This window comes from Bacillus rossius, chromosome 6 (assembly GCF_032445375.1).
Source record: "Bacillus rossius redtenbacheri isolate Brsri chromosome 6, Brsri_v3, whole genome shotgun sequence".
NCBI lineage: Eukaryota > Metazoa > Arthropoda > Insecta > Phasmatodea > Bacillidae > Bacillus > Bacillus rossius.
Window position 1 is genome coordinate 68,632,208 of NC_086334.1, and position 24,452 is coordinate 68,656,659.

Genomic DNA, 24,452 nt, shown 5'->3' on the forward strand with positions numbered 1-24,452 from the left:
AACACAAGGCCAAATAAACTAAATTGGCGAAAGAGGCGAAAGACACAGTGCCGGGCTTTCGTGCAAGCAAACATCCTGCTTGAAAAACTGGACCATCCAGGACTGCGATATTGGATGAATGAATAAATTCCAGGTAAGTTAAGTAGAAGTGCCTCGTTACCACAATAAAACACTTTTCATGTATTTTGCATTTTTAGTCTTTTTGAGTTTGCTAACATACCATTTGTAGGTAATTTAAACTTTACTGCTACTTGTTATCATTCTGTCACATGCAAAATATTCTCAAATCACTTAAGTCTTTAAAATAACACCAACTGGTCATTATTTCACACTTGCTAATAATAAAAACTACTTATCTTTTTTCTATATTTCATCTCTGGTACTTCCATAATTTATTAATGTGCAAGGTAAATACAGGGCCTTTAAATTTCACAAGAGAAGTATGTAGTGCTAGTATCAAAACACATGGAAACAGGATTATTTTCAAAAGTTTAGTTCAGAATGTGTGAAATCAATACAAATTGAGAAAATAAATATTGTTTATTTTTAGGGTCCGGTGACCTTCCACATTCATCTACCTTACGAAGCACTTACCTTGAAAGTTTGAAAGTTGAAGAGGAGGAGAAAATAAAAGAACTGGTGAAAGGGCAAGACATTGTTTTATTGTGTGACGAAACAACCAACAAGTAAGGACAGTGTGTGTTCGTCGTACTATTTAAGATTATGTCTGCAAGCAGTGAACAAAAATTGCTTGTAGCTGGAACAAAAGTTTTGATGAATGCAAATTCGACAGAATGCTCACGTGTAATTTTTGATAGATTGGTGAAATTTGATGTGAAATATAATAACGTTATTTCTTTCACTTGCAACCGGTCGAAGTACATGACAAAATGTGCTGACCTTTTGAGCGTTTTGGTAAGTGACAAACTGCTACATATCCAGTGCTGGGCACACAAGCTCTGCCTGGTTGGCAATATTTGGGTGGCACAGCTTTCCGAACTGAATGAGTGTGTAATGAAAACCAAAATGTTTTTCTTGAATTCAAGGAAAAGGAAACATAACTATTTGCAGTTTCTGAAGGTGTCGTCCATTTACCCCAAATTGTTCCCATCTCCTGTTTTAACATGCTGGAATTCGTGGTTCTGTGCTGTGGAGTACATTGACACATACTTACCCCATCTTTTAGAATACTTCAAGACAGAAGATGCAGAAACTAGTGGAAGTTCAAAAGAATATTTCATGCAGATGTCTATGGACAAAGTTGCTGTTTTGCAATGTGAAGCAAGATTTGTAGTTGAGCATTGTAAATCAACTGTAGAATTGCTTGAGATTTTAGAGGGTTTGTCATATCCTTTTGCCCACAGGTTGCTAGGAAAACTTTATGATTTGAAAACCAGTTTCAAATTGGCCAGTGATAATACTTTTCATCCTGAAACAACACAGATGCTGAACTCACAACTTTGCTTGAAATCTGCTGTTAGGGCTACTCTTGTTTCAACAGGACAAAAGTCTCTATTGAAGCTATCATCGTTGATTGCCAGTGATCCTGCCAAGGATTTTGTAGAGTGTGTGAGTGCTTTGTTTGATCCCACAAAAATTGCTTGTAACTTCCTTTCCTATCCCAGGTGCCTTTTCAACTTGTTCTAGAAGGCTACACTCAGAATAAACAGGCAGTCTTAAAATCAATTTCTAACAACGTCGATATTCTTACCATTCTGCTGTCTTTAAAATCAGATTTCCCAGAGTATGCAACCAATGCTGTGAAGTGCCTGTGGATCCCTGTTTCCAATGTTGACAGTGAGAGGGCTTTTTCCATGTACAGCAACATCATGTCCGACAAGCGAACATTTTTGCGGGCTGATAACATTGAAGTTATGTTGGGAATGTGTTTTGGAGCTAGCCATTGAAGTCAAGCATTTTAAGTTTTTGTATACTTGTGTTACTACCACAATTCAGTATTTTCACATGTTCTCTATTTCATTCTTGTCAGAAACAATGTAAACAGATTAAGAAGTTCATGTTAAGTTACTTAGTTTACTCTAAAAGTACTTTTGCAAATTATTCAAAAACATTGTAGCAGATTGCTTCGAAAAAAATCAAGAGGATCCACAGTCACACTATGCACGCCACAAACCTCGGCTAACAAGTTTTGCAAATTATATAACACAATTATTTAGATTGACTTTGGCTTATTTTATACTGAAAATTGTATTACATTTGGTCAAAAATATTAAGAAATTGTTTGAAATGATATGAAACAATTTTTTGGTAGGTGTTCAGACACATCTTTGTTTAAACTGTGTTTCGATTTTTCCATACAAATGGAATTATTATAATTTTTCAAAAGTAGTTGAAAAATACTGCAACATGGGCAACATGGCCTTAAAACTGTATACAAAATTTGAGGAAACAGTATATGGGAAACCTCAAAGCAGAGATAGGACTAGAAGGCTATATTCATTATATTCTTTATAAATTGTATTATAAATCTTAAATGTGTATTATTATGAATGTCTTGTGTAAAAAATTGTTATAATTGAATCTCATTGCTTATAAAATGAATAAAAATGACTCTAAATACATTGTTTTTATTCAACGAAATTATCTTATAATACCGAAATTTTATAACGAAATCCTCTGGTTTATTCACCAAAATTGAAACATTTTATTTACCATTTTTCATTGCCCCTAAGTATCTATTGGAAGATAATGTATGCTGAAAGCTGAGCGGAAAGGAGACCGCCACGTACCTGCCTCACCGCTGGTGTTCACTTGCACCATGACTCGCAGCTGGCCGGCTGCCCGCCTCCCCCACGCCGCGTCCAGCGCGCTCGCTAGGGTCCGGGAGTCCACCGACTCCACCAGGTGGATGCCCGGCACCCCCACCACCTTGTTCACCTTGTTGCGCTGCAGGTGGCCAATCAGGTGCCAGCGGACATCGGGGCACTTGGCCCGCACCTGCGGCACACGCCGACGCTAGCACTCCCCCTGCGGCCGGGCACAGCTGGTTCTAGCTCACCTACCTGCCTCTCTGACCCCTGTCGTGACGAGAGCGCCGGCCAGCCTAAAACTCAGGGAGTGAACGGGTTCTCACCTTGTGATTTACAACAGGGGGTCAGGGCAACAGCGACCGCTCGAGCTGCCGGCTGCTCGAGACGCCACTTAGTTCGGTCCATGTCGTTAAGGCACTGGCTGCTAAACGACGAACCACTCACGAGTCGCTAGCGGCGAAGTGCGGAGCAGCTCTCAGACGCGACAGTCGCGGATGAGAGGCGAGCTACGACCGACTCTCACGCACCGGCGCACGGCGAGCGGGTAGCAGGGGAGGGGGACGCACGAGACGCGTGAGAGACAGTCCGCGGCCCGGGTCAGATTACACTGTCATTCGTCACACCAGCCGCGGCGCTCGGGTGCGCTCACCGCTCGAAGCACCACTCAAAGCACTTTTTTACACTCATGCCCGGACCAGACGGCTATGGGCAACAGTGGGCCTAGGGTCCAGGATAGACACGACAGCTGTCATCAGTACATTACTGTTAGTTCAAGTTTAACTTTACCTTACCATATTTCATGCATTCGGCACAACCAGGAGCATGTGCAGGATGTCCCATTCGGGCAGCGGGGAAGGGAGGAGGAAGAAAACCACTTTGCCTGCTGTTTACTTTCATATTCTTTTTTTGTTGGTGGGAATAAGATATTCTTATAGATGTTTAGGATTTTGTGGACGGGGGAGAGTGGTAAATGCCTATCTCTCTCCTTGCATAGCCCCTGAGCTTGACATCATTTTACATCAATCATGTTTCAGTTCCTACTGCAGGTAGCAGGGTCATTCCATGTCAAATCAACACACCCATTTTACCTCACCATCTCAGGATTTGATGAAATTTTGCACAGATGTTACCTCCATACAGACTAACAAAAATATAAAATTTTAGAATGATATATCCATCCGTTTTGAAAATATTGCTTTATAAATTTTTGAAAGAAAAAAAAACACTCAAAATCGCACGACAGGCATATTTTTAAATTATCATAACTCTTCTCCAAATTAACCCTTTCCTGCCTGGCGGTACTTGTGAGTCCCACAATGTTTGAAGCCCCATAGAAATAGTGTGTGCATGTTTGAAACCACATGCTGCCTGTCGGGACCTCTGGGTCCCTGTATAGCTCCGCTCTGCCAGTTTTCGAAGAAGTTCGATTGACAGCCAAGAGGTTGCAGCACTAAAACGGCAGCACTGCACCAGTCTGGAGCGCCCTTTTTTTTGTTTGTTGAGCTGGACATATGATAAATGCCTGTCAGGACTTAAAAGTCCCATCATTAAAAAATATATTAAATATAAATAAAAAAATTTGGAAAAAATTATGGCCTCCTTTTATGCCTACTTAAATATAAAAATAAAATAAAAATTACAAAATTCAATTTTTTTACATTTCTAGGCAGGAAAGGGTTAAGTCAGAAAGGTGAGACAGGTGTCATTTTGCAGCATTTTGTATGTGTGTGGCCTTTCATGTGATATGTAACACAATAATGTCTAGAAAAATAATAATTTTCAAAATAATTTTCAAAATAATTTTTAAAATTTAAATTTAAAATTTTGGAAAAAGTGCATTTTTAATTTTTTTCAAAAAATTCTATAAAATTTTTTGTACAAATATTAAATTGTCTACAAAGTTTCAAAATGGAGAGTTAATGGGTTCATAGTAAAATTAATAGAAAACAAAAACCCTTTTTGTCAAACCTCAGGTTAAATGTTGGCAGCAAAGGAAAGCATAACAGAATACAGTCAAATCTTGTTGTAAAATACACCAAAAAAAAAATCAGATAATTATATTCTGTACACTAAACATATCTTAAACTGAACAATTTTTTAATTAAATTTTACAGGGAATTTAATTGAAAATGAGAAATACTTTATGCTGAAGTACAATATATGCATGATTCCCCTGCACAATAATTTAAAATGAGAAATAAATTGATGAAAGGAAATTAGCACTTACATGTTTGATTGCAATATTCAATTACAGTACTTGAAAAATTCCTCATTGGTTTTTAAAGTGTCATTTTCAGATAGCACATAAATTCTTCCAGTTGGTGTCACAGGATTTACTGTAAATAACACATCTGTGAGAGGAATCCATAATACATCTGGTTTCCCTGGATAAGAAAAGGATGGTGATGGTCCAGCAGGGTGGAGAAATGTTACTTTCACTTCAACAATTTCTTCATTTTTCTCCATAACATAAGCTAGCCACCAGTTCTTGTCATATACAACTGCAGTATAGCCCTTTAAGTCTCCTATTCATGGTTTGTCTAGTGATCTTGTAACAGTTACTTGTGATGAATGTGTAGCTCCAGAAAATATTTTCACAGTAATTTTTGATGTGCTTGAGTCAACAGGTATAAATGCATGATATTGCTGAGTCCTTGGATGGTAATTGCCTGATTTAAATTATCTTTTAAAAATATTTCTGACTATGTAATCCTCTTGTGTAGTGAAAGTGAAATTAATACCTGAAATATTTTCTACTGCCCATTCATAAAGCTGGAAAGGGGTCAAGATCTGGTTTTCGTAGGGCCGTTGCAAGCTAGCTTTAGCTGCTAATCTCTTAACCGTACCTGCAACTCCATCGCAAGGCCCTTTACCGTGAGCTGTGGCTGAAAAATGCCATTCAGCTGATATGTTAAAGTCTTGCTTGTGAAAACACAAATTGATGAAATTTTTCTTATTTTTATATTGGGCAGCAGACCCATCTGAAAAGTAAAAGAAGTTATGAGGAACGTTTTTAAATTTTGTAATCACACTCAGTCGCACTTTGATCCCGTCGCTACACGTCGCCCACTCTCGAGGGGGTCTCTAACCCTCTACGCCGATGCCACACTTCCCTTCACTCATGGACTCACCGAACTATCAGAACTCCCACGGAGGCCGGCATCGCTGCTTATATACTCGTGGCACCGACGAGCGTGACTGACGAGTCGCTTCATCCTGGGCCGATCCGACGCCCCAAACATTGAGAATGGCAACGTTTACTCACGCCATTCCATACGGTGGCCACTTAAGCCGACATTTCCCAGGCAACAATAAGCGTGAAGCGGAGGGGGAAGGAGGTAGCGACAACCCTTACAATCTGGCTAGGCCTTACTTCAGTGGACGGCACATGACACGGCATGTGACGCCAGTGGCCATGCAGGGCTGCCAGCTATCTTCAAACCTGGCGGGTGTCGCTTTCCTGTCTGCGTTTGTAACAAAAGACTCCACTACCAATCCCTCATCCCCAAGTCGTACCACATTCTCCACTACTCATGCCAAGTCTTCAAGCCATACCAGACTCCTCTACCAAACCTTATCCTCAAGCTGTAACAGATTCCACTTCCATTAGGTACTTAAATTCAAAATCATACTAGACACCACTACTAATCCCTCATCCTCAAGTAGTACAACACTCCACTAAAAATACTTAAATTCTAGTCATACCAGACATCATTATCAATAACTCATCCTCAAGCTGTACATGTTCCACTACCAATCCCTCAACTTGAAGACATACTAATTGTTTATCTCTAAAGGCAGTTAGTGAGCCCACAGACATCAAATTTACATATCATTTGTTTACCAATTCTGCTCATACCTAGCCATTAGAAGCTTTAGGTTTGTGTCAAAAATAAATTGATAGTCTTTTATCTGTCTAAAATTTTGTATTAATGATATTTAAGTTTTCAAAAAATCAGAATATAAGAACTTTCCATTCACATGTCTAAATAATTTGTAATAAAACTCAAATGTTCCCACACAAATCTGTATAAACATATCCCCGAATTTTCCGTGACTTTCCAGAACAAAATTACAAATTTGCCTGGTAAATTTTAAATTCTATATAATATACCTATTTCTAATAATCTGAAATAAATAAAGACACTCCAGCCTCCACCATCCCTATAGCTGTACTAAGTAGTTTAAGCAGCACCCTGCCTATGCCATTTTAGTGTGTATGCCTATGCAATAAAACACCATCTGGAAAATAAATGTGTTCAAAGCCTGGGAGTTGGCATACCAGAGCATGACATTTTCCCCTTGAGCCAGTGGCGGGGTCGTTGAAAGAAGAATTCAAACTTCGCAGACACCTCAGAGCTTTGTTCCCTGCTTCTCCTCCATTTGTATTGTTCAAGTCCGCGCCTGTGCGGTTTGAATGCTGAGTTGAAATTATGTTTGCAGCGAGCATCATCATGCTCAATCATCAGCACTTGAAGCGGGCGATGTGTAAAGCCAGCTTTAGGGTGCGTGTGCAGACTTTGGTGCACGAGGTCGGCATGCTAAGATGAAAGTGGCCAAGTGACTAAATTAAACGTTAAGTTCTCTTTTGGTACTGTCGACGGAAATGCTATTTGCAGTAACATGATTTGATTTAACTCATTGTTTCTTTCCTCCTCATTTGCCAGCGTGGAGTGCAGTAACTTTGCTTGAATTTTTAAATTTATAATTCTTTGCCATTAATTTGCAAGTTAACAATTTTTAACATTAGAGCTTGCTGTTTCACGGAGTTGGCTGCTCCCTGAATAGAGACGGCACTGTCTTAACTGTGAATTTATTACATATTGTTTCCATTACTTCATTCAGCTTGTCTAAGCTCGTTTGCTATTAACCATGGCTTTCTCTAGTTGCCCCATGTTATTGCCACGAGTTATGGGTAGTGTTGTACATTTCGCCTCTGGTCACATTGGTTGAGTTGCCCTCTATGACTGTAAAGACTCTCGCTGCATTCATGCATGTTGTATTAAGGTCTTGTTGTATTGAATAGAATAATTTAGACCAGGTAAATTCGTTAATTATAAGTAATGTAAATGTTTGCGAGCTTGGAAGCCACCATTTACGTAATATTTTGTAATCTTAAGAGGTCTTTGTGTATAATCTTTTGTTAGCTTATGGTATAAACTCTATTTTAGTACCGGTATCTTGTATATTCTGGTACTATCAATTTGCATATATAGCTTTTATGTATTTAATCTTGAGTAATTACTAGTTACGTAAATTTCTGTACCTTGCAAAGGATGGGGCACTATGTTACGATTATAGTTTTGAGAGTCCTGAGAAACATATATATACATATTTACAACTTGTAAATTGGACATGAGTAACTTTGTATACGGGTCTGTTATGAATTAGTTGTCATTAAGCTTGTGTTGCGTGATATCTCGAAGGCTATTTATTTTTAAATCATGTAAACTTTTGTAAACTTTGAAACAGCCTTACTTTTGTATTTTGATGACCCGTGTGGGCTTCGAGTTATGCTCCCTCTCAAGGGCTTTGGCTATAACGTATGTGTGAGAGTAAATCAATGTGTTACACTGGGCATAATTTTACATGCCGAGAATGATGATAAAAGCCCTTTCATGTTTGGTGCACACATATTGTATGCTTCCTGCTATAGTCATGATGTTAACTTGTAATGCATATTCTTAAAGAGTATCCTCTAGTTAGCTCTACTGCTTTGTAATTGTTATAATACTTGTTGAACTTTATTGTACTGAAGAAATCTTTATGTAAATACTGTTTGTTGCCTGAGTTTTGAATTCACTTTACAAACAACTTGAAAATAGGATAGGCTCTTGCCTTTATCTAAGTGTCAAGAATATGTTGAGGTTATAAATGGTCGAGCCGGAACCAGCTCGTTGCGTTATATCTTCACTGGTATTGCCCCTACCAGGTTCACCCTCAAATTACCATCATTGAGGAATTTCCATTACTTTTTCAGGTTCCAAAGTAAATTTCCCGACTTTCCCTTGCATATTTTAAATTCCCTGAATTTTCCTTGATGTTCCAGAACTTTGGACATCCTTAACTTGACACAGCAGCAATCAAGGCTTGTGGCAACTTGATCACTAGTTGGCTGCAGGGAAGCAGTGTATCAGCAATCAGGACTGAAGTAAGGAGGCTGCAATATACCTGCGTTGTAGTTACCTCTGGATTGTGAGCCTTGTCCACCAGTTCTTGCACATAGTTCTCTCCGAAGTGGCGCTGCCCTGCATTGTACACAGCAGTTATCAGTTCCACTGGCTTCGTCTTGCTTACTGCAACTAGCCTAGGGGTGATGTTCGGCAAGTTCTGAAACACACCGACAATTATCGTCACAGACACAATACATAGCTGATCAAGGTTCTGTGCACTTAAAATAGCTATTCCAATGCAGTGTTAAAAACAGATTACCAAGTGCCGGCATGTAAAATTGGCTGTTACAAATACTGCGTGCTTAAACTGCCCATTTCTTGGCTGAAAATAATCCAGCACAAAACCAATATTAAAGAACATGAATTTCACAGTGGCACCATGACATGAAAGTGTCTGTTGTCTAGCTCAAACCACAATGAGACAGACAGAATATACCACGCTACACAGCTTACAAAGCTATGCTGCAGTAAAAAGTGTGTAGGCTTCTAACAGTGCTGCAAAGGCTCACAGGATAGGTACCCTTTAAATCTTAAAAATATGTTTCATGGCCAGTTTTACCAATATTGCCCAACATTTAAGAGCTACTTAAGGCTCATATAAGGGATGCCTATCACATTGAATTGTTTCACCAATGGAACTCCTAGCAATTTTAAGCAGTACTTAATTTAGGCAGCCGAATTTGGGGCCTCTAAGTTCTCAAGAAATACTTACCGATCCCAAACAGGTTAAATAAAATATATGCTGTGGAGAAACCGAAATAACATGCCGAAGAAATGAACATAATTTTTGATTATAATGTTTTTGCTGAAGTTATGGAACATCTGCCATGACCACGAATATTTCAACATATGCCTATTATTTTGAAGAACTAGATGAAAGTGATTTCTTTATGAGATTTTGCATGAAGAAAAATTTTGTCCTTGGGGTTATGCTAAACATAGAAAATTATTCGGAATCTCCATTTGACGGGCTAGAACACTTTGGTTGTACTTTATTTTACACTTTACAATCTGGTAGATTACTAAATAAAACACTTTCCTAACATAGGATTATTTTGAGGTTAGTTTTGATATAATATTCCTTAAATTTTGATAAAGCAAAATAAACACTAAACAGTTCAAGACAAAATTAAAACACTATACATTTTATGCACTTGGCGAATATTACAATAAAGGAAATAGGTACATTTTACAATAACATTTACTGCCAATATGACTTGCTGACCACGGTTAAAGTAGTACTCAACATTCTCTATTCAACTTTTCAATTTTATGTAGTTTCCATTTTTCTTGATGATTTATATTATTACTACGCATATATTTTAAATTATTTATGTTCTTGTAGCCCGCTACTACACATTTCTTTTGTTTATGAATTTTTAAAATATCAAGTGACAACATGTTCGAATACCATCCTGAAAATTATTATGTAGAGCTTTTATCTGTACAAAGTGAAACTTTATAAGATGGTCCCTAACTAAACAACCCCTACATAAGTAAATGTTATGATTGTGAAAATTAATTTTTTGACTATCGAATAAGGATCGCCTAAGCTTTCCCTTGCTCAGGGTACGTTTAGGAGAAGTTGGTGAAAAAAGACATCAAAGTCATGCTACAACATGTAACGTTGCAAGGTCCTGCCTTTCCCGGCATTTAAAAGAATTTTTGACGTGACAACGTCTAATAAATCAATGAACGCCGGCTGCACACACAAAAAAGTGTCCCACTACGGATGTCCCACTACGGATGTGTCCTGTTTGCTCATTGAACGCATGCGTGGCATCTTACTTCAACTTGATTGGAACAACCATCGATTTGACTTTTAAATCATATTTTAGTCGTTTAAATTATTAATATTATGTCATTTAACGATCCTCCGCCGATTTTCAGCACAATCAGTATGGTTATTTAAAAGTAATGTTGAATATTCAAATACATTTTGAACCAACAATGGTGTTTTACAGTTACACATAATAATTCAAATTACACCCGGAATCTTTTGCACAATGTTTTAAAAAATATTGTAACACATTATAAATAAGTTTGGTGTATTTGGGATGCATATTTGTTATAAAATCGTGTTATAAAAACGAAATAATATTATTACCCTACCATAAACAAAATTGTTATAAATTTGTATACAACATCTGAAACTAATTACTTTTCAAGTCTGGCCTCGTGGCCTTGCGGTTAGCATCGCTAACTTCCAATCCAAAGGTTGTCGCTTCAAATCCCGGCAGCTGCGAAAAAATTTTTTTGTACTTGTAAAAATAAATACGGAGCACGCAACATTTCAAAAGTAATAAATATATTTGAATTAATGAATGCAAATAAAAGTAAATTTATTAATTAAATTGTACATTTCATTTCACTCCTTTGTATCCATACAAAATAGTGATAATTCAATAAAAATGATTCAATTTTATTCATAAAAGTATGCAGACGTAGATTTTATCATACAAAAGATAAAAAAATTTAAAAAAATTTCTTCCTCAAAGAATATAATATTTTTAATGCCTAACTGGTTTGGTTGCAAAAACCTATTACGGCTCAGTCTCAGGCCGAATACGATATTTCCTTTTCTTCTGGATCAATCATTTCATCAATGTTTTGTTATGACGTCACGTTAAACTATCGTCCGTAAACCGACTTTACAGACAACCAATTTTTTTTTTTTTTTAAATAATAAATAGTATGGTATCTCAGTATTGCAATATTAGCTGATTATATAGCTTTCAAGGTTGTCGTAGCATAGTTTTTTGTATTCTTATTTTATTATTTGTAATATTATTGTAATTAATTTTAATGTTTAAGTATTTATTCTGAAAATTTTATTGGTCTCACTTTGCTGGCTTGGTTATTATTTAAGTGTCGATTTCAGTATTTTATTGCATTTCAATATTTTTTTATATTATAATTTTATGTATGAGTTTTATGGTGATTTTAAAACGACGAATATTATCTTGAAAGACAGACCTGCAGCGACACTGCGGCTCTGAAAGACAATTTTTTATCGCATCCAGTGTAAGAGAGAGACATACATTAGACCAGACCGTGGGAATATCTCACGGGAATCCCCGAATTCTGTGTTAGATAAAAAAAGAGACGGAAGGTGTAAGAGAAAGTCAGAGGCTCAAAGACTTGCGACAAAGTGAGGGAAAGCCCTCAAAGATGGGAGTTATTTGATCATAGTTGTATGAATACATGTAGCCATTAGTAAGGCAGTATTTCGATGAAGTCCACACCTAACTGAATTTTCCTAAGTGTTTTGTGATGTGCTGTGTTTCAGCCAGTCATTGTTCAAGTACTGTGCTGAGAGGTCGTGCGGGGCGGCGGCTCATAAAGTCATTATGAGATTGTAAGAACTGTGCCGTGTATTAGGGATTTAGGCACGTTTTATTTAAAATTTTGTAATCTTAAATATTTTTGGAAATATTTTTTTTTTCTCTCATCTTATTTTCTTTACGGCCAGGCCCTCAGGCTCTGTTCTCAGAGGCAAGCTGATTTTCTTTCCCAGCCTCATGCTAGGCTAGCATTCTGGCTAATATTTCTCCCGCCTCCAGGCACGTCGGGACCGGTAACTTTATTTCTTCGCGTGTCTACTTTTGCCTAGAGCAGCTTGTGAAGCAGTGCTGAACCCTGCTAACTCTGTCACGAATCGGTATAAGGTTCACTAGCAGCAAGACACGACAGGAGGATCCCGTGGGCCTTGCGTCCCACAGATCATGCGTTTTTTGAAGCCATCCCCCTCCTGCTCACCCACCCTTTCTTCTCAGAAGTGAAGCTAGGAGCGACGACCGCTCGGGTACGTTAACCGAAGTCAAGGCCATCTCAGGCTTGACAGCCGCAGTTAAGATTCTGCACTTTAACGACATCTAGCGATGGCTGTGGTCACTAACGCCACTTGTGGGCGTCGGCAGCGCCGACACTACCGCGCTCGCGTGGAGGTAACGACAACCTCTCTCCTCCTTATGTCTCGGGCCGCTAGGTGGCACCTCTGGTTACTCCATTACCCCCTAGCTTGACAATCTCGTCGGTCACTAGTCGATTTATTAGTACTTCTTCTCTCCACCAAAATATAGCGCCTCAGTCGCACAGTCACTCCAGTAAGATCTTATTTTTTTATACCTGACACCTTCGGGTGGACTCGGTAATTTTCGGCTCAGAGCCTACCCCCCCTCCCATCCTCCAGAGACCCCGCGCTTATGATATTCTGGTGATATCCCGCTCTGGACTTACTTCGGTGCGCGCCTCCTGACTGACTGGTACCGTTAATAACTGCGATCTTCGGCGAATCATCGACATCGCATCGTATATTATGTAGTCTTCTCAGACTAGAGGGATGAAGTCCCTATCCAAAATTAATATTAACCAGTCAGTAGTTTAGTTGAAAGTAGAGAACCTTAATTTTTTTAAATTATATATACTTATTTTTTTAACTCATGATGACTTCCGTGTCTACCGCGCATCGTGGTTCGGGTTTTCGGAGACGAGACGCCCTCTCCTGAGCGCCAGGACCAACACCCTGTTTTGACAGGGTTCCAAGTTTGGGGCAGCCAAAATCCTCTGCCAGAACCTCTGGAGTCAGTTCCTGAACAGAATCCACCATCTTTAGGCCTACTACCTCGATCACCGTCTACCTACAGCCCCGAGTGATACCCGCATAATTCTATTATTCTATTCACGAACTCAAAAAAAAAAAAAAAAACCAGTTAAGACAGCGGACAGTAAAAGCAGTTTGAGGAGAAGAAATTTATATTATGTTATGCAAGGACTATATGTACAACCTTTAAAGTTACCAATGTTGATTTCATTCATGTGTTTAAGTATTGTTATTTTTGTTAAACAAGCAGGGCCGGCCCGATAGTAAATAAGTTCAATTAGTAAATAAGTGTAATTGTGAGGAATTTAAATAAGATCACTTATCAATGAAAAACAGATGTTACTAAGGAAAATTTAATCTATAAAAAAAAGAAAGAACAATGATTAATAAAATAAGGAAGTCTATAGACGTAACAGTTGTTTTTATTTATTTAATATAAATAACAATCCTTTTTCTCCCAAGTGTTTGTAGGAAGTCTCTAAATTTTCTTTGTTTACTCGTAGTGTCGCCTCTGTTGTTGACTTTTATAGCTATCAATTGAGGGCCCCAGTATTCAGAGTTTCCAAATCTTTTTATCTAATTACTTAATTATTCTTTAAGACACTTGGGGTATTACAGAACGGGCATTTTCATGTCCAGTGGCTGGGGCCATGTCGCAGCTAAATATCAACCTTTTGGTTTTTTTTGTATCATTTCAGACTTTAAACTAGAATTTGTAAGCCCCAGACGTGTGGCGTAGGCCCGGGTGGTCCGCTGGCCCACCTGGATCGATTTCCCGTGTATCTGCGTACTTAGACAGAGTCGCTAAGGACTTAATTTCGTGAAGGCACAGAGTGAGTAACAATCAAAGATTGTGAGCGTTTTCTACCGAATTTATCGTGTAAAGAACATATACTAAGTTTGTCATTGAGAGGACTATTAAAACCTTAAATTCATTTTGGATGTTGTTATTTAATAATTATTGTGAATAATTTTAAGTCAATTAACAGTCATTATCAATATTTTTGCTATAAATTGTATTTCTTTATTTCAAAACATTTAAGCAGCACACACCCATAAATCAACCAGCCAGCTAGTATTTTATTCTAACTTCATTACAGTTATTGTGATTATTTACTGAAAACACAGCTTTATCAAAATAAAAAAAAGCCTATAGCACTCAGGGATAATGTAGCTTCCTATTAGTGAAAGAATTGTTAGAATAAGATCAGTAGTTTCAGACATTACCCCCAAAATCCGAACTTTATCTCTTTATAATATTAGTATAGATTTTCAATACAAACTGTAAAATAGAATCAAATTAAAGCTGTAAATTAAATTGTGTTTGATGTCATAACCTTTGCACCAAAGTTTAACAAGAGGGTATTAGATTTAGGAGCAAGCATGTAAGTTTTAGAGGCATGTTAAGGATACAATGAATTTTCTTTATTATCCAAATTTGATATATAATTAGTAATTACTGTCCAACACTTTCTGTTGCAGACTGATTATTTATTTTCTTCTTGGTATGCCTATGCCTAAGGCAAAGAGGATTCTTAAGTATACTCACAGCAAATGAGAGATGCCATTATTGGTGTTCAGAGAGGAACACCTGTTGCTACAGCAGCTAAAGCTTTTCAAGTACCAAGAACCACTTTGCTTTACAAAACAACTGGCAAATATCCTCAGGAATGCAGAATGGGGCCTGCAACTAATTTTAAAACTTAAAAACTTACTTTGAAGAAATCTGTCGAATCCCTCCCGGTCCCTAGGCCCGCTGTTGCCCATCAAGGTCTTATCCTGGCACGTGTGCTTCGAGTGTAAATATCATTTACCGACTAATAGGAAGTGTATTTGTCATATTCACCTGTATTCTGTGTGCAGTTACATCAGTGAGTTGACCCGGACAGCGTACTGTTTCCCACGCCCCCTCCCCTACTTCCCGCTTGCCACGCGCCAGTCTCGACTTTCTCCTCCGTGACAGACGTGCTGGCACCACCCGGTATGGGTCGGCTCGCTAATAGCACCGTTTTGACTTCCGAATGGCGTCTCGAGCAGCCGACAGCTCGAGGGGTCGCTGTTGTCCTGCCCCTGCTGCAAGCCACATGGTGAGGACCCTTCTAATACCTGAGTTTTAAAGCTAGCCAAAGTCCACGTCTCGATAGAAACATTCGTTAAAGGGATCAGAGGGCCAGGTGCTGTCATTTGGCGCCCAACTTGTCCGGCTTCAAACACGCGAATTTTGCAGGCTCGAAGTAGTGAAATCGTCCATTTTTGCTACAATAGAGATCGCGCAGGGACTGGTGTGGAGTGGAGATGGGAAGTCGTCGAGCGCATCTGATCACGCAACGTCGCACGGAGATTTAAGTTTCCTCCCGGCTCGCCAATTGTCAATTGCGCAGCGATAAGCTTCACGCCGCCGACACGCAAAAGTCGACAGTATCGCGTGACAGTTTATTCTGGCCGCGGAAGCATTTCAGGTATCTTCGCGATAACACGGGCACGATAACATCATCACTTTCATAAAATGACTTAACGGTATCCACAATATCTTTTCAAAGAGTCTTTCCAGGCTTTGGGTTAGGGATTTCTAAAATACCCTTTACATTTAATATTTTTTTTGCCTGTCCCACCAAAAAATTTGGTGCATTAATTCCAACATTAGTTTTCTAATGCCCCATTTCTCTGGGAGATACATAAGTACCATTAACTTCTTAATTCTATTTGTTGATGTAGAAAACTTTTCTTTGATGTTTTGTAAGACTGACTCATCTAGATTCTCATCACTAGATGAATCTTCAGCTGCTAAAAAGAGTTTACGCTTTTCAATGCAGAGTTTACCTTTTTTACTTTCTCTGTAGAATAATGCTTAGAGTGAATTTTCTTAGCAGTAATATGAGACTCTTCTAGTTCAACTATTGAAGTAGCCTATTCAATTGTTCAATTATAATTTTTGGATCTCAAGAAAAAGATGGGGCATGTGGCTGAGAATTGTACCTATTCCTGACTACGGTAGTTTGGATTGGAGAAGACTGCCAGAGGGGCGAGGTTGATAAGTAGTGTCTACCTTAAAATTTCCAATTTCTTTCCCACAAAAAACATAAATTTTGGCTTCTTAAGATATTTCAGGATATAAACTTAACATCCAAGATGTTACATTTCTCAGTCACTTTTTATCCCTAATTGTATGATTAGTTTTGTTTAGCAGGCTAAAACATTGTAATTTAATGAATTAGTTTTTATTTTCCATTATCTGTTTCAAACAATTTTTTAAACTTTAGAAAAAAAAACATCTCACTAACATATAAGCCTAGCCCTAGCTTATTGTATTTTCATTGTGTTTTTAAAAGAACTTCAATAAATTATTAACATGTAAAACTTACAAAATAATATTCTTGTAAACACTCACTAAATAGAAAAATACTTTTAAGGAATTAATAGCTAACTTATATTTTAACTTATTTGAGCACAAAAGATAGTTCATAATTACATGTGTTTAAAAGTGAACAAACATCCTACTCATACCAACTGCAGATGCAGACTAAACAATATAACACAGCCAAAAGAGAAAATAGAGTGAGCCTGTCTCAACTTGACTGTTAGGCTCTTGTCAGCTCATGAATCAACAGACCTCTACCCACTATTAGTCACCTTTCATGTCACAACTTGAAGAATCATCTAGAACAGACTATGCTGATTTTTATTTATGAGTGTCTCCTTACATTTTCAAATAAAATGCATTATAAAGTAAGTTTTATAACTATTTCCAACTTAACTAAAAGAAATATATTATTTTTTAAATAACTAAATTGCTGTCTTAGAGGCAACCCTCTTAAACTTACTTTAGTACATAATTAATTATGGTAATAATCACCCATCGTAAATAAATTAAGTAAAGTTAGGGTAAATAATTTTAAAGTGAAACAAAAACTTATAACACACCCTTTCTTTTAAATATTATTCAACTAATTAGCCTACCACTTTGAGCTTTTGAGAATCTCTTACCAAAATTATAAACTATTTAAAGAAATTTTCTAAAAATTTTCAAAAATGTAGGCCTACTTTGAGAAAATCAAAATCAAAATTATGAATTTGATTTCTAAAAACTCTTTTTATAACAAAGTATGTTGTGTTGTAACTCAGAAAGAGCACTTAACACTTAAAACTGAGTAAAATGACACCACTCCCATATCTCTAGCTCAATTATGAGAAAAGCTAAGGTGATCTCAAAATATTTTGGTTACTTTATTTTCTGGATTTTGGGGAACTTTACATAGCCATAATTTTGAAACCTTTTGAGATATTAAAAAAAAAAAAAAAAAAAAAAAAAAAAACTTTTTGGCACTTTCCTTAAACTCTATGAGGACAACCTTTATACCAAATTTAATCAATTCTGAGGTGGTCAGGTTACCCTGTGTATATTTAATATGGAATGATCCTGCACAACTGTAAGTACTGTAGCAAATGAAATAAAAACATCGCAATGCAGTTTTACACAGTGATTACAAAGAAGTTAAGAATATACAAAAATGCATTAAAATTTTTGTTAACCTTTGTATTGATGCACCCCTGTTTTCAATATTTACTACTGACTTATCTATCAAACAGTACACAAATAAGTAAATTTCTAACATCACAGCTTTTCCATGAATAAATTAATAAAATTCTGAAACTTATGTTTTCCCTTAATGACATTCCTCTATTTAAGTACCCTGAAAATAGCCTTTCTAAATTCCCTCAAACTATTTTCTGAGAAATTACAGTTCATAGGTTACATTGTTACTGTACATCCTTTGTTACGGGTTTGTTAGGTAAGGTCAGTTACATTATAAATAATGTAAAACTAAAGAATAATTAAAATTAATTCACATTATTTTTAATATCACCTTAGTTTGAAAGTATTTATAATGTAACTGACCTGACCTAATCGACCATTTTAGTTTACTGTTCACCCTCTGTCCGGGTTTGTTTGGTCAGGTCAGTTACATTATAAATATTTTAAAACTAAACAGCCATTAAAATTAATTCACAACATAATTTTTAATGTCGGCTTAGTTTGAAAGTATTAATAATGTAACTGACCTGACCTAATCAACCATTTTATTAATTACGCATTCACGATTCACGTATTCACGAACACACGGCAAAATAACAAAAATGGTGCCGCTCGAATGGTTCCACATGTCTTGTATTGCAAAATTAAAAAATTCGATATCTCCTAAAGTATTTGGAATTTCTAATCTCCGCCGCTTTTAATGAAAAGAGGAATTTGAAGAGCATATACCTAATAAAGGTATTTTCGGATTTTTAACATTTTTTTTCGCAAATACCGCTCAACTACATATGAAGAAATTTAAAAATTCAATATCTCCTAAAGTATTTGGAATTTCTAATCTCCGCCGATTTTAATAAAAAAAAGAAGTTGAAGAGCATAAAATAAAGGTATTTTCGGATTTTTAACATTTTTTTTCGGAAATACCGCCCAAGTAAATATTTACCTATTTTATTTTTGAAAAAGCCGCAAAGTGAGGATTTAAAGGCTAGTCCACATACCTCGTCCTCGGACAGTGGTCTGCGGACGCCCAACGTCCGCGGACGAATGCACACATTTGTGCTGTCTTCATGCTGCTGGTCCGAAGTGAAGCTTAGCAGTCGTAACACCAGAGTGCAGTAAATGTGCGAGGCTTTGCTTTTGTCTACATTGAGTTGTTTTCATTTAAAGTCGTCTGCTAGATTTACATATGCATAGTTTATTTTGTTTCAATTGTTTTGAAATTTAAGTTTGGAGGTTATATTTTGTACATTAATTTTGGCAATATGTTAAATAAATAAATATTACAACATAATATAATTGAGCTTTTATCATACGTGGCACAATATTAGGTGAATTATTGCCTAAGCAGTTTTAACGTCAGACGATTCTTCATATAGTTTTCAAGACGTCTGCATGTAAAACCACAGTGTAAAACAAAGAAAATGTTAACAAACATTAACCTCAAGTCGTTCTCTTCGTGACCAACTCTTTTTATTTCAGGTCAAATTGCTCCCAACTCTTTCAACACCCGCGAGTCAAACAAATGTCTGACTCGTCCGCGGACTAAAAGTTAAAAATTGCGAATGATCTTGGGACATGGGACATTGGGACATTGGGACACGGGGACGTGACGTCAGAGGGTCACGTGCAGCAATCAGCAGTTAGCTGTCCGCGGACTACGGTCCGAGGACGAGGTATGTGGACTAGGCTTAACGGGTATAAAAATTGGTAAATACTTGTATCACAGAGATAGTGTGTGCTTGGAGAGCATGTAAGGAAGTAAATGCATGTTTAATTGAGTTTTTTTATAGTGTACTTCAGAAACCCCCTGGATATAAACAATTAAACAAAACCAAGAAAAATTTCAAAATATAGTTCACAATAAAACATTACCTCAGACCTTTTTGAAGACGCAACGCCAATTCTTTCTAATACGTTCTTCAAACCTTTCACTACGTCTACTTCGGACATTACTGCTCGTATCATCAACTTTACTAGCTTTAAATCACGTATAACCTCACATATTTCTTATGATAATAACAACTGTTTCACCAATGAGTATGCAAGTTGACAGAGATTTCACTCTCGTGTTACACATAATTCTTTTTTTTTTTTTTCCTGTATTCTGTGACTAATAATTCTCACACTACCAATCACAAAGCATTAAAACCAACGACCTAGAGTGCTAGTGGGAGGCCATCTTTGATTCCAATTGAATTTGACAGAATGGTGGGCAAACAGTGCTTTGTTAGCAGACGACGTACGTTGACAGCAGAAAAGTGGCAGTGTACTAAGTTAATTATTTAATTGCATTGAATCTGAAATATCAACAGTAAAGACACAACTAAAACTCGTAATGAACGAATACGACTACAATAATAACAAACCCACACAAATCATTTAAAAGTGGTCATTATTCCATTGCAGTCGATTATTTTAAATTAATAGTAGGTACTTAGTAATGAGATAAATTCCATGTAATGTATCAAATTACCTATACGAAATACATATATAATAGGTTCAATAACTGATCTACTTATTGATCACAAACTTTGGGTCGAAGAGGGGTTAGCTATTTTATAGCGCATTTAATGTCGTACCTACACGTCGCATTACGATGAAACTGTATTTAAAATTATATTTCACTCGTTCCATATTTAATTATTACCCTCAAAAACTGTAAAATTGCGAAAAACCTACATTTTTAGGGAATTTACTAGCAACTTGCATCTTTCTCCCATAAGAACCAATGCTTTTACAGCTATGTTTTGCCCACCATTCTGTCAAATCAGCTCTCTGTCTCTCTCGCTCGGATGTAGTTCCCCAGTATGCCGTCGACAGCAGCAATTGGCGCTGAAAGCAGGGTGATAAGCAGTCTATATATCTCTAGGTCGTTGATTAAAACCCTTAATTGCATAGTGTAGCATATCTGCTACAATCTATTTAAATAACAGTGAACACTATCTGTTGGGTGTTATATGAACTAAACCATGTTGCACATCAACTACAACATGGGGGTTAAAGTATTTGTTACATAAGTTAGTCAACAGATGGCAGGAATGTTAACTTGAGCCATTATTTACTACTAGCATCAGAGTGCGGCACCATTTTGTAAAAACACAATGTTTGTATGGCGGTGAAGAGTACTGGAAACGAATTCTTGAAGAAGATAAAATTGCTACATGTATGACAAGGTATTTTAAAATATATTTACCTAATAAAATAACATTTATTTTCCTTCTGTGAGCTTTCAAAATAACTATTGTGGATGTAGCATATATGCTACAGTATGTAAATATTACAATTTGTGAAATTTGAGGTTATGTTCATCATTCATAGAAAATAAAACAAATAGTTCTATTATTTGTGAGTTATTCTATTTTCCACTTTTTATTTCTTTGTAAACTTATGAGATATGATTAATTTATTGCATATCGTCGGTCTAATTAGCAAACCTCGTAACTCCACTTTTTGTCAAAAATTGGTTTTTGGTACTACTATATACTCAGTTATGTGTTCTATTACCATTCCAAAAATCATAACAATAAACAATCCCTATGGGCTACAATCCTATTTTCAGAAAACCTCTTATCTCCAGCTGTCGATTTCCTGCATATTAGCATACCTCGTAACTCCATTTTGTTAGTAAAAAAACATAGTGTTATTGTTGCACTGTCTATTAATTGTTTTTAAAATATTATTTTAGTTGTTTCGATATTGTTTGTACATATGGAGCAGGTACATTTTATTATTATCTCACACTTTAACTATTGTCCATCGGTTATTTATGCATACAAAACACTTATTACAATACATTATACTATTCAAACTTTTGTAATACAGGCCATAATATAAAATGTTTTTGGAGGTAATGTTTAAACTATTTTATACGATTTAGCTATCCATTCTTCATTTCAGAATGTCAAGAGCCAAGAATGATTTCGGCATGGATCTCATGAGTACCCCTTGTAGAACATCATACATTCTTTACGATATTGGCACTTCCATTGTTTTCTTTTACTGTTTTCAATTTGAAAGCCAAAGATGGCTTCTGTTATCTGTGGAACGAGACTGAGAGGGGCCTTGGTTCAAATGAGTTTGCTACAATAATTTGCAACTTCATCTTGTCGCAACTACATTTGAGGAACGATGCCGACAAATTGATACTGTATAGTGATGGTTGCGGCTATCAGAACAGAAATATGACTCTCGCCAATGCACTCTTACAGATATCGGTGACAAAGTGTGTAATGATAGAGCAAAAGTTTCTGGAGGTCGGACACAAACAAATGGAGGCAGACTCCATGCACTCGAAGATAGAAAATAAGCTGAAAAACAAGAAGATTAATGTTCCAGCTGACTATATCGCAACTTGCAGGGAAGAACACAGAAATCCAAGTCCATATGAAGTTCATTATTTGACTCACAGTTTTTTTTATTAAGATTTGATCATGCTCAAGTGTATAGCTCTATCAGACCAAGCAGAATAGCTGGGGATCCATGTGTTACCGACATCAGAGCCTTGAAGTACACTCCAGATGGGGTTATTTCCTACAAGTTGGGTTTCACAGAAGAGTGGAAGAACTTGCCTATTCGCAAAAAACATTACTGCTAAGCCATTTGATAGTTTGCCAGCACTGTACACTAAGAGGCTGAAGATAAATAAATCTAAATACGACCATTTGCAGTCCCTGAAAACAACTATGGAATCAGACTATCACTTATTTTATGATAGCCTTCCTTTTCAAAACTGAAGCAGTGATTTTCTGAGGGGTAATTTTTTTTTTCTTTTCCCAATTTGTTGGAGCAATATTTATTGCCTCATTTATCAGTATTTAAAAGCTAGTTTTATCTTGATGTTCTTTCAAACGAATTCATAGTCAATGTTGATTTTATGTAGGTACTATACAATATTGCTGTTGTGTATTGTATACTGTCCTTACTGTTCAATATCGGAAATAACCCTTGTATTGTTAGAGATACTTTTTTATAATACACGAATAAATTTGGTGCTATAATTATTCATCTCAAAATTGTTTTAATATCAATATTAAGTTTATGCCAATAAGATGATTTATATCTTATCAAACCTCGTATCTCCATATTTAGTTTGAATTTATGATTGTAAAACCTCGTAACTCCATTAAAAAAAGGTTTGATAATTAAAAACTGACACAGAGTTTATTGACAAACGTCAGGGGGTGTTTTAACTATTATGTGATGAATTAAACACATATTTAGTACAAACAAAAAAGTTATTCAGTTTTTTGCTTCTCTTGTAAAATTTGTTTTCAGGGAGTTACGAGGTTTGCTAATTAGACCGACGATATGCATAAAACTGTGTGAATAATAAATTTTTTATATTGATTTTTCATTGAAAATTGAATATATCTGATACATAATTATGTATGCTATATTTGCGACTGCTTGTTTTGATGTGAAATGATATAGTATGACATATTGGTTGCATATATTCTAACATATGTGAAATTTGGGTTTATTTTTAATCTGATGACTAATTTAGGTTTTTCGTTTTGCTTTAGTCTATGGATAAACTATTTGATCACAGAGTCTTCTTGAAGTCAGATGCCACTTCAGAACAAATTCTTCATTTACTGGAATTGCCATCTGAAAGTGAAGATGAATGCAGTGACCTCAGCGATAGCGATGACGACCCTACAGTGAAACCACACGAATTAGAAGCATATTCTTCTGACACTTCAGATCAAGAAACAGCATCTGCAGTACCATTACTCTCCATTGCAGGTAATGTTCAAAAGACAAATTGCAATCATGCTACACCTGAAAACACCATAGCTAGTAACAGCATTCCTAATACCAGTAAACCTTCACAAATTCTACAGGCTAGTAACAGTGACACACATGTCACATCCAAAACAAAACGTGTTCAGTGCACATGGAAAAATACACACCTGTGCCTATCTGAAGACGATACTTTATTCAAGGGAAGTGTAGAATATCCTGATTCCATAACAAGTCTAGACACGCCATTTCAGTTTTTCAAATATTTTATCACTGATGAACTGCTTCAAAAATTGTAGATGAAAGCACTCTATACACAACTCAAAAAGACCCAAACAAAAGCTTCCAAATTACAAAATTTGATCTTCAGAAATATCTTGGGATATGTTTACTTACATCTGTGACACACACTGACAATACACGTGACTTCTGGAGTGATGTAATTGGCATTGAACTTGTAAAAAGTACAATGTCAATAAATGCTTTCGAGAAAATTCGTGCAAGCCTTCACTTCAATAATAATGAAAATGAAATTCCAAGAGGTGAGCCAGGGCATAATAAATTGTACAAAATTCAACCTGTAATTGATTCACTTCTTGAAAGATTTGCATCAATTCTAAAGGATGAAT

General features: G+C 36.5%; 1 protein-coding gene across 2 annotated transcripts in view; it reads right to left on the reverse strand.

Annotated features, from left to right (window-relative positions):
• LOC134533284 (pyridoxal phosphate homeostasis protein) overlaps positions 1-20,325 on the reverse strand; it is an 82,995-nt gene extending 62,670 nt beyond the window's left edge. The window contains exons 1-3 of one of the 2 annotated variants that reach the window (XM_063370737.1): positions 19,954-20,325; positions 8,958-9,101; positions 2,751-2,958 (exon numbers count right to left, since the gene is read on the reverse strand). In XM_063370737.1, the coding sequence (XP_063226807.1) occupies positions 2,751-2,958; positions 8,958-9,101; positions 19,954-20,046 (445 nt within the window). In that variant the 5' untranslated portion in view covers positions 20,047-20,325. The remainder of the gene's footprint in view (positions 1-2,750; positions 2,959-8,957; positions 9,102-19,953) is intronic. The other variant, XM_063370738.1, reaches the window with a different exon arrangement.
• Between the last annotated feature and the right edge of the window lie 4,127 nt (positions 20,326-24,452).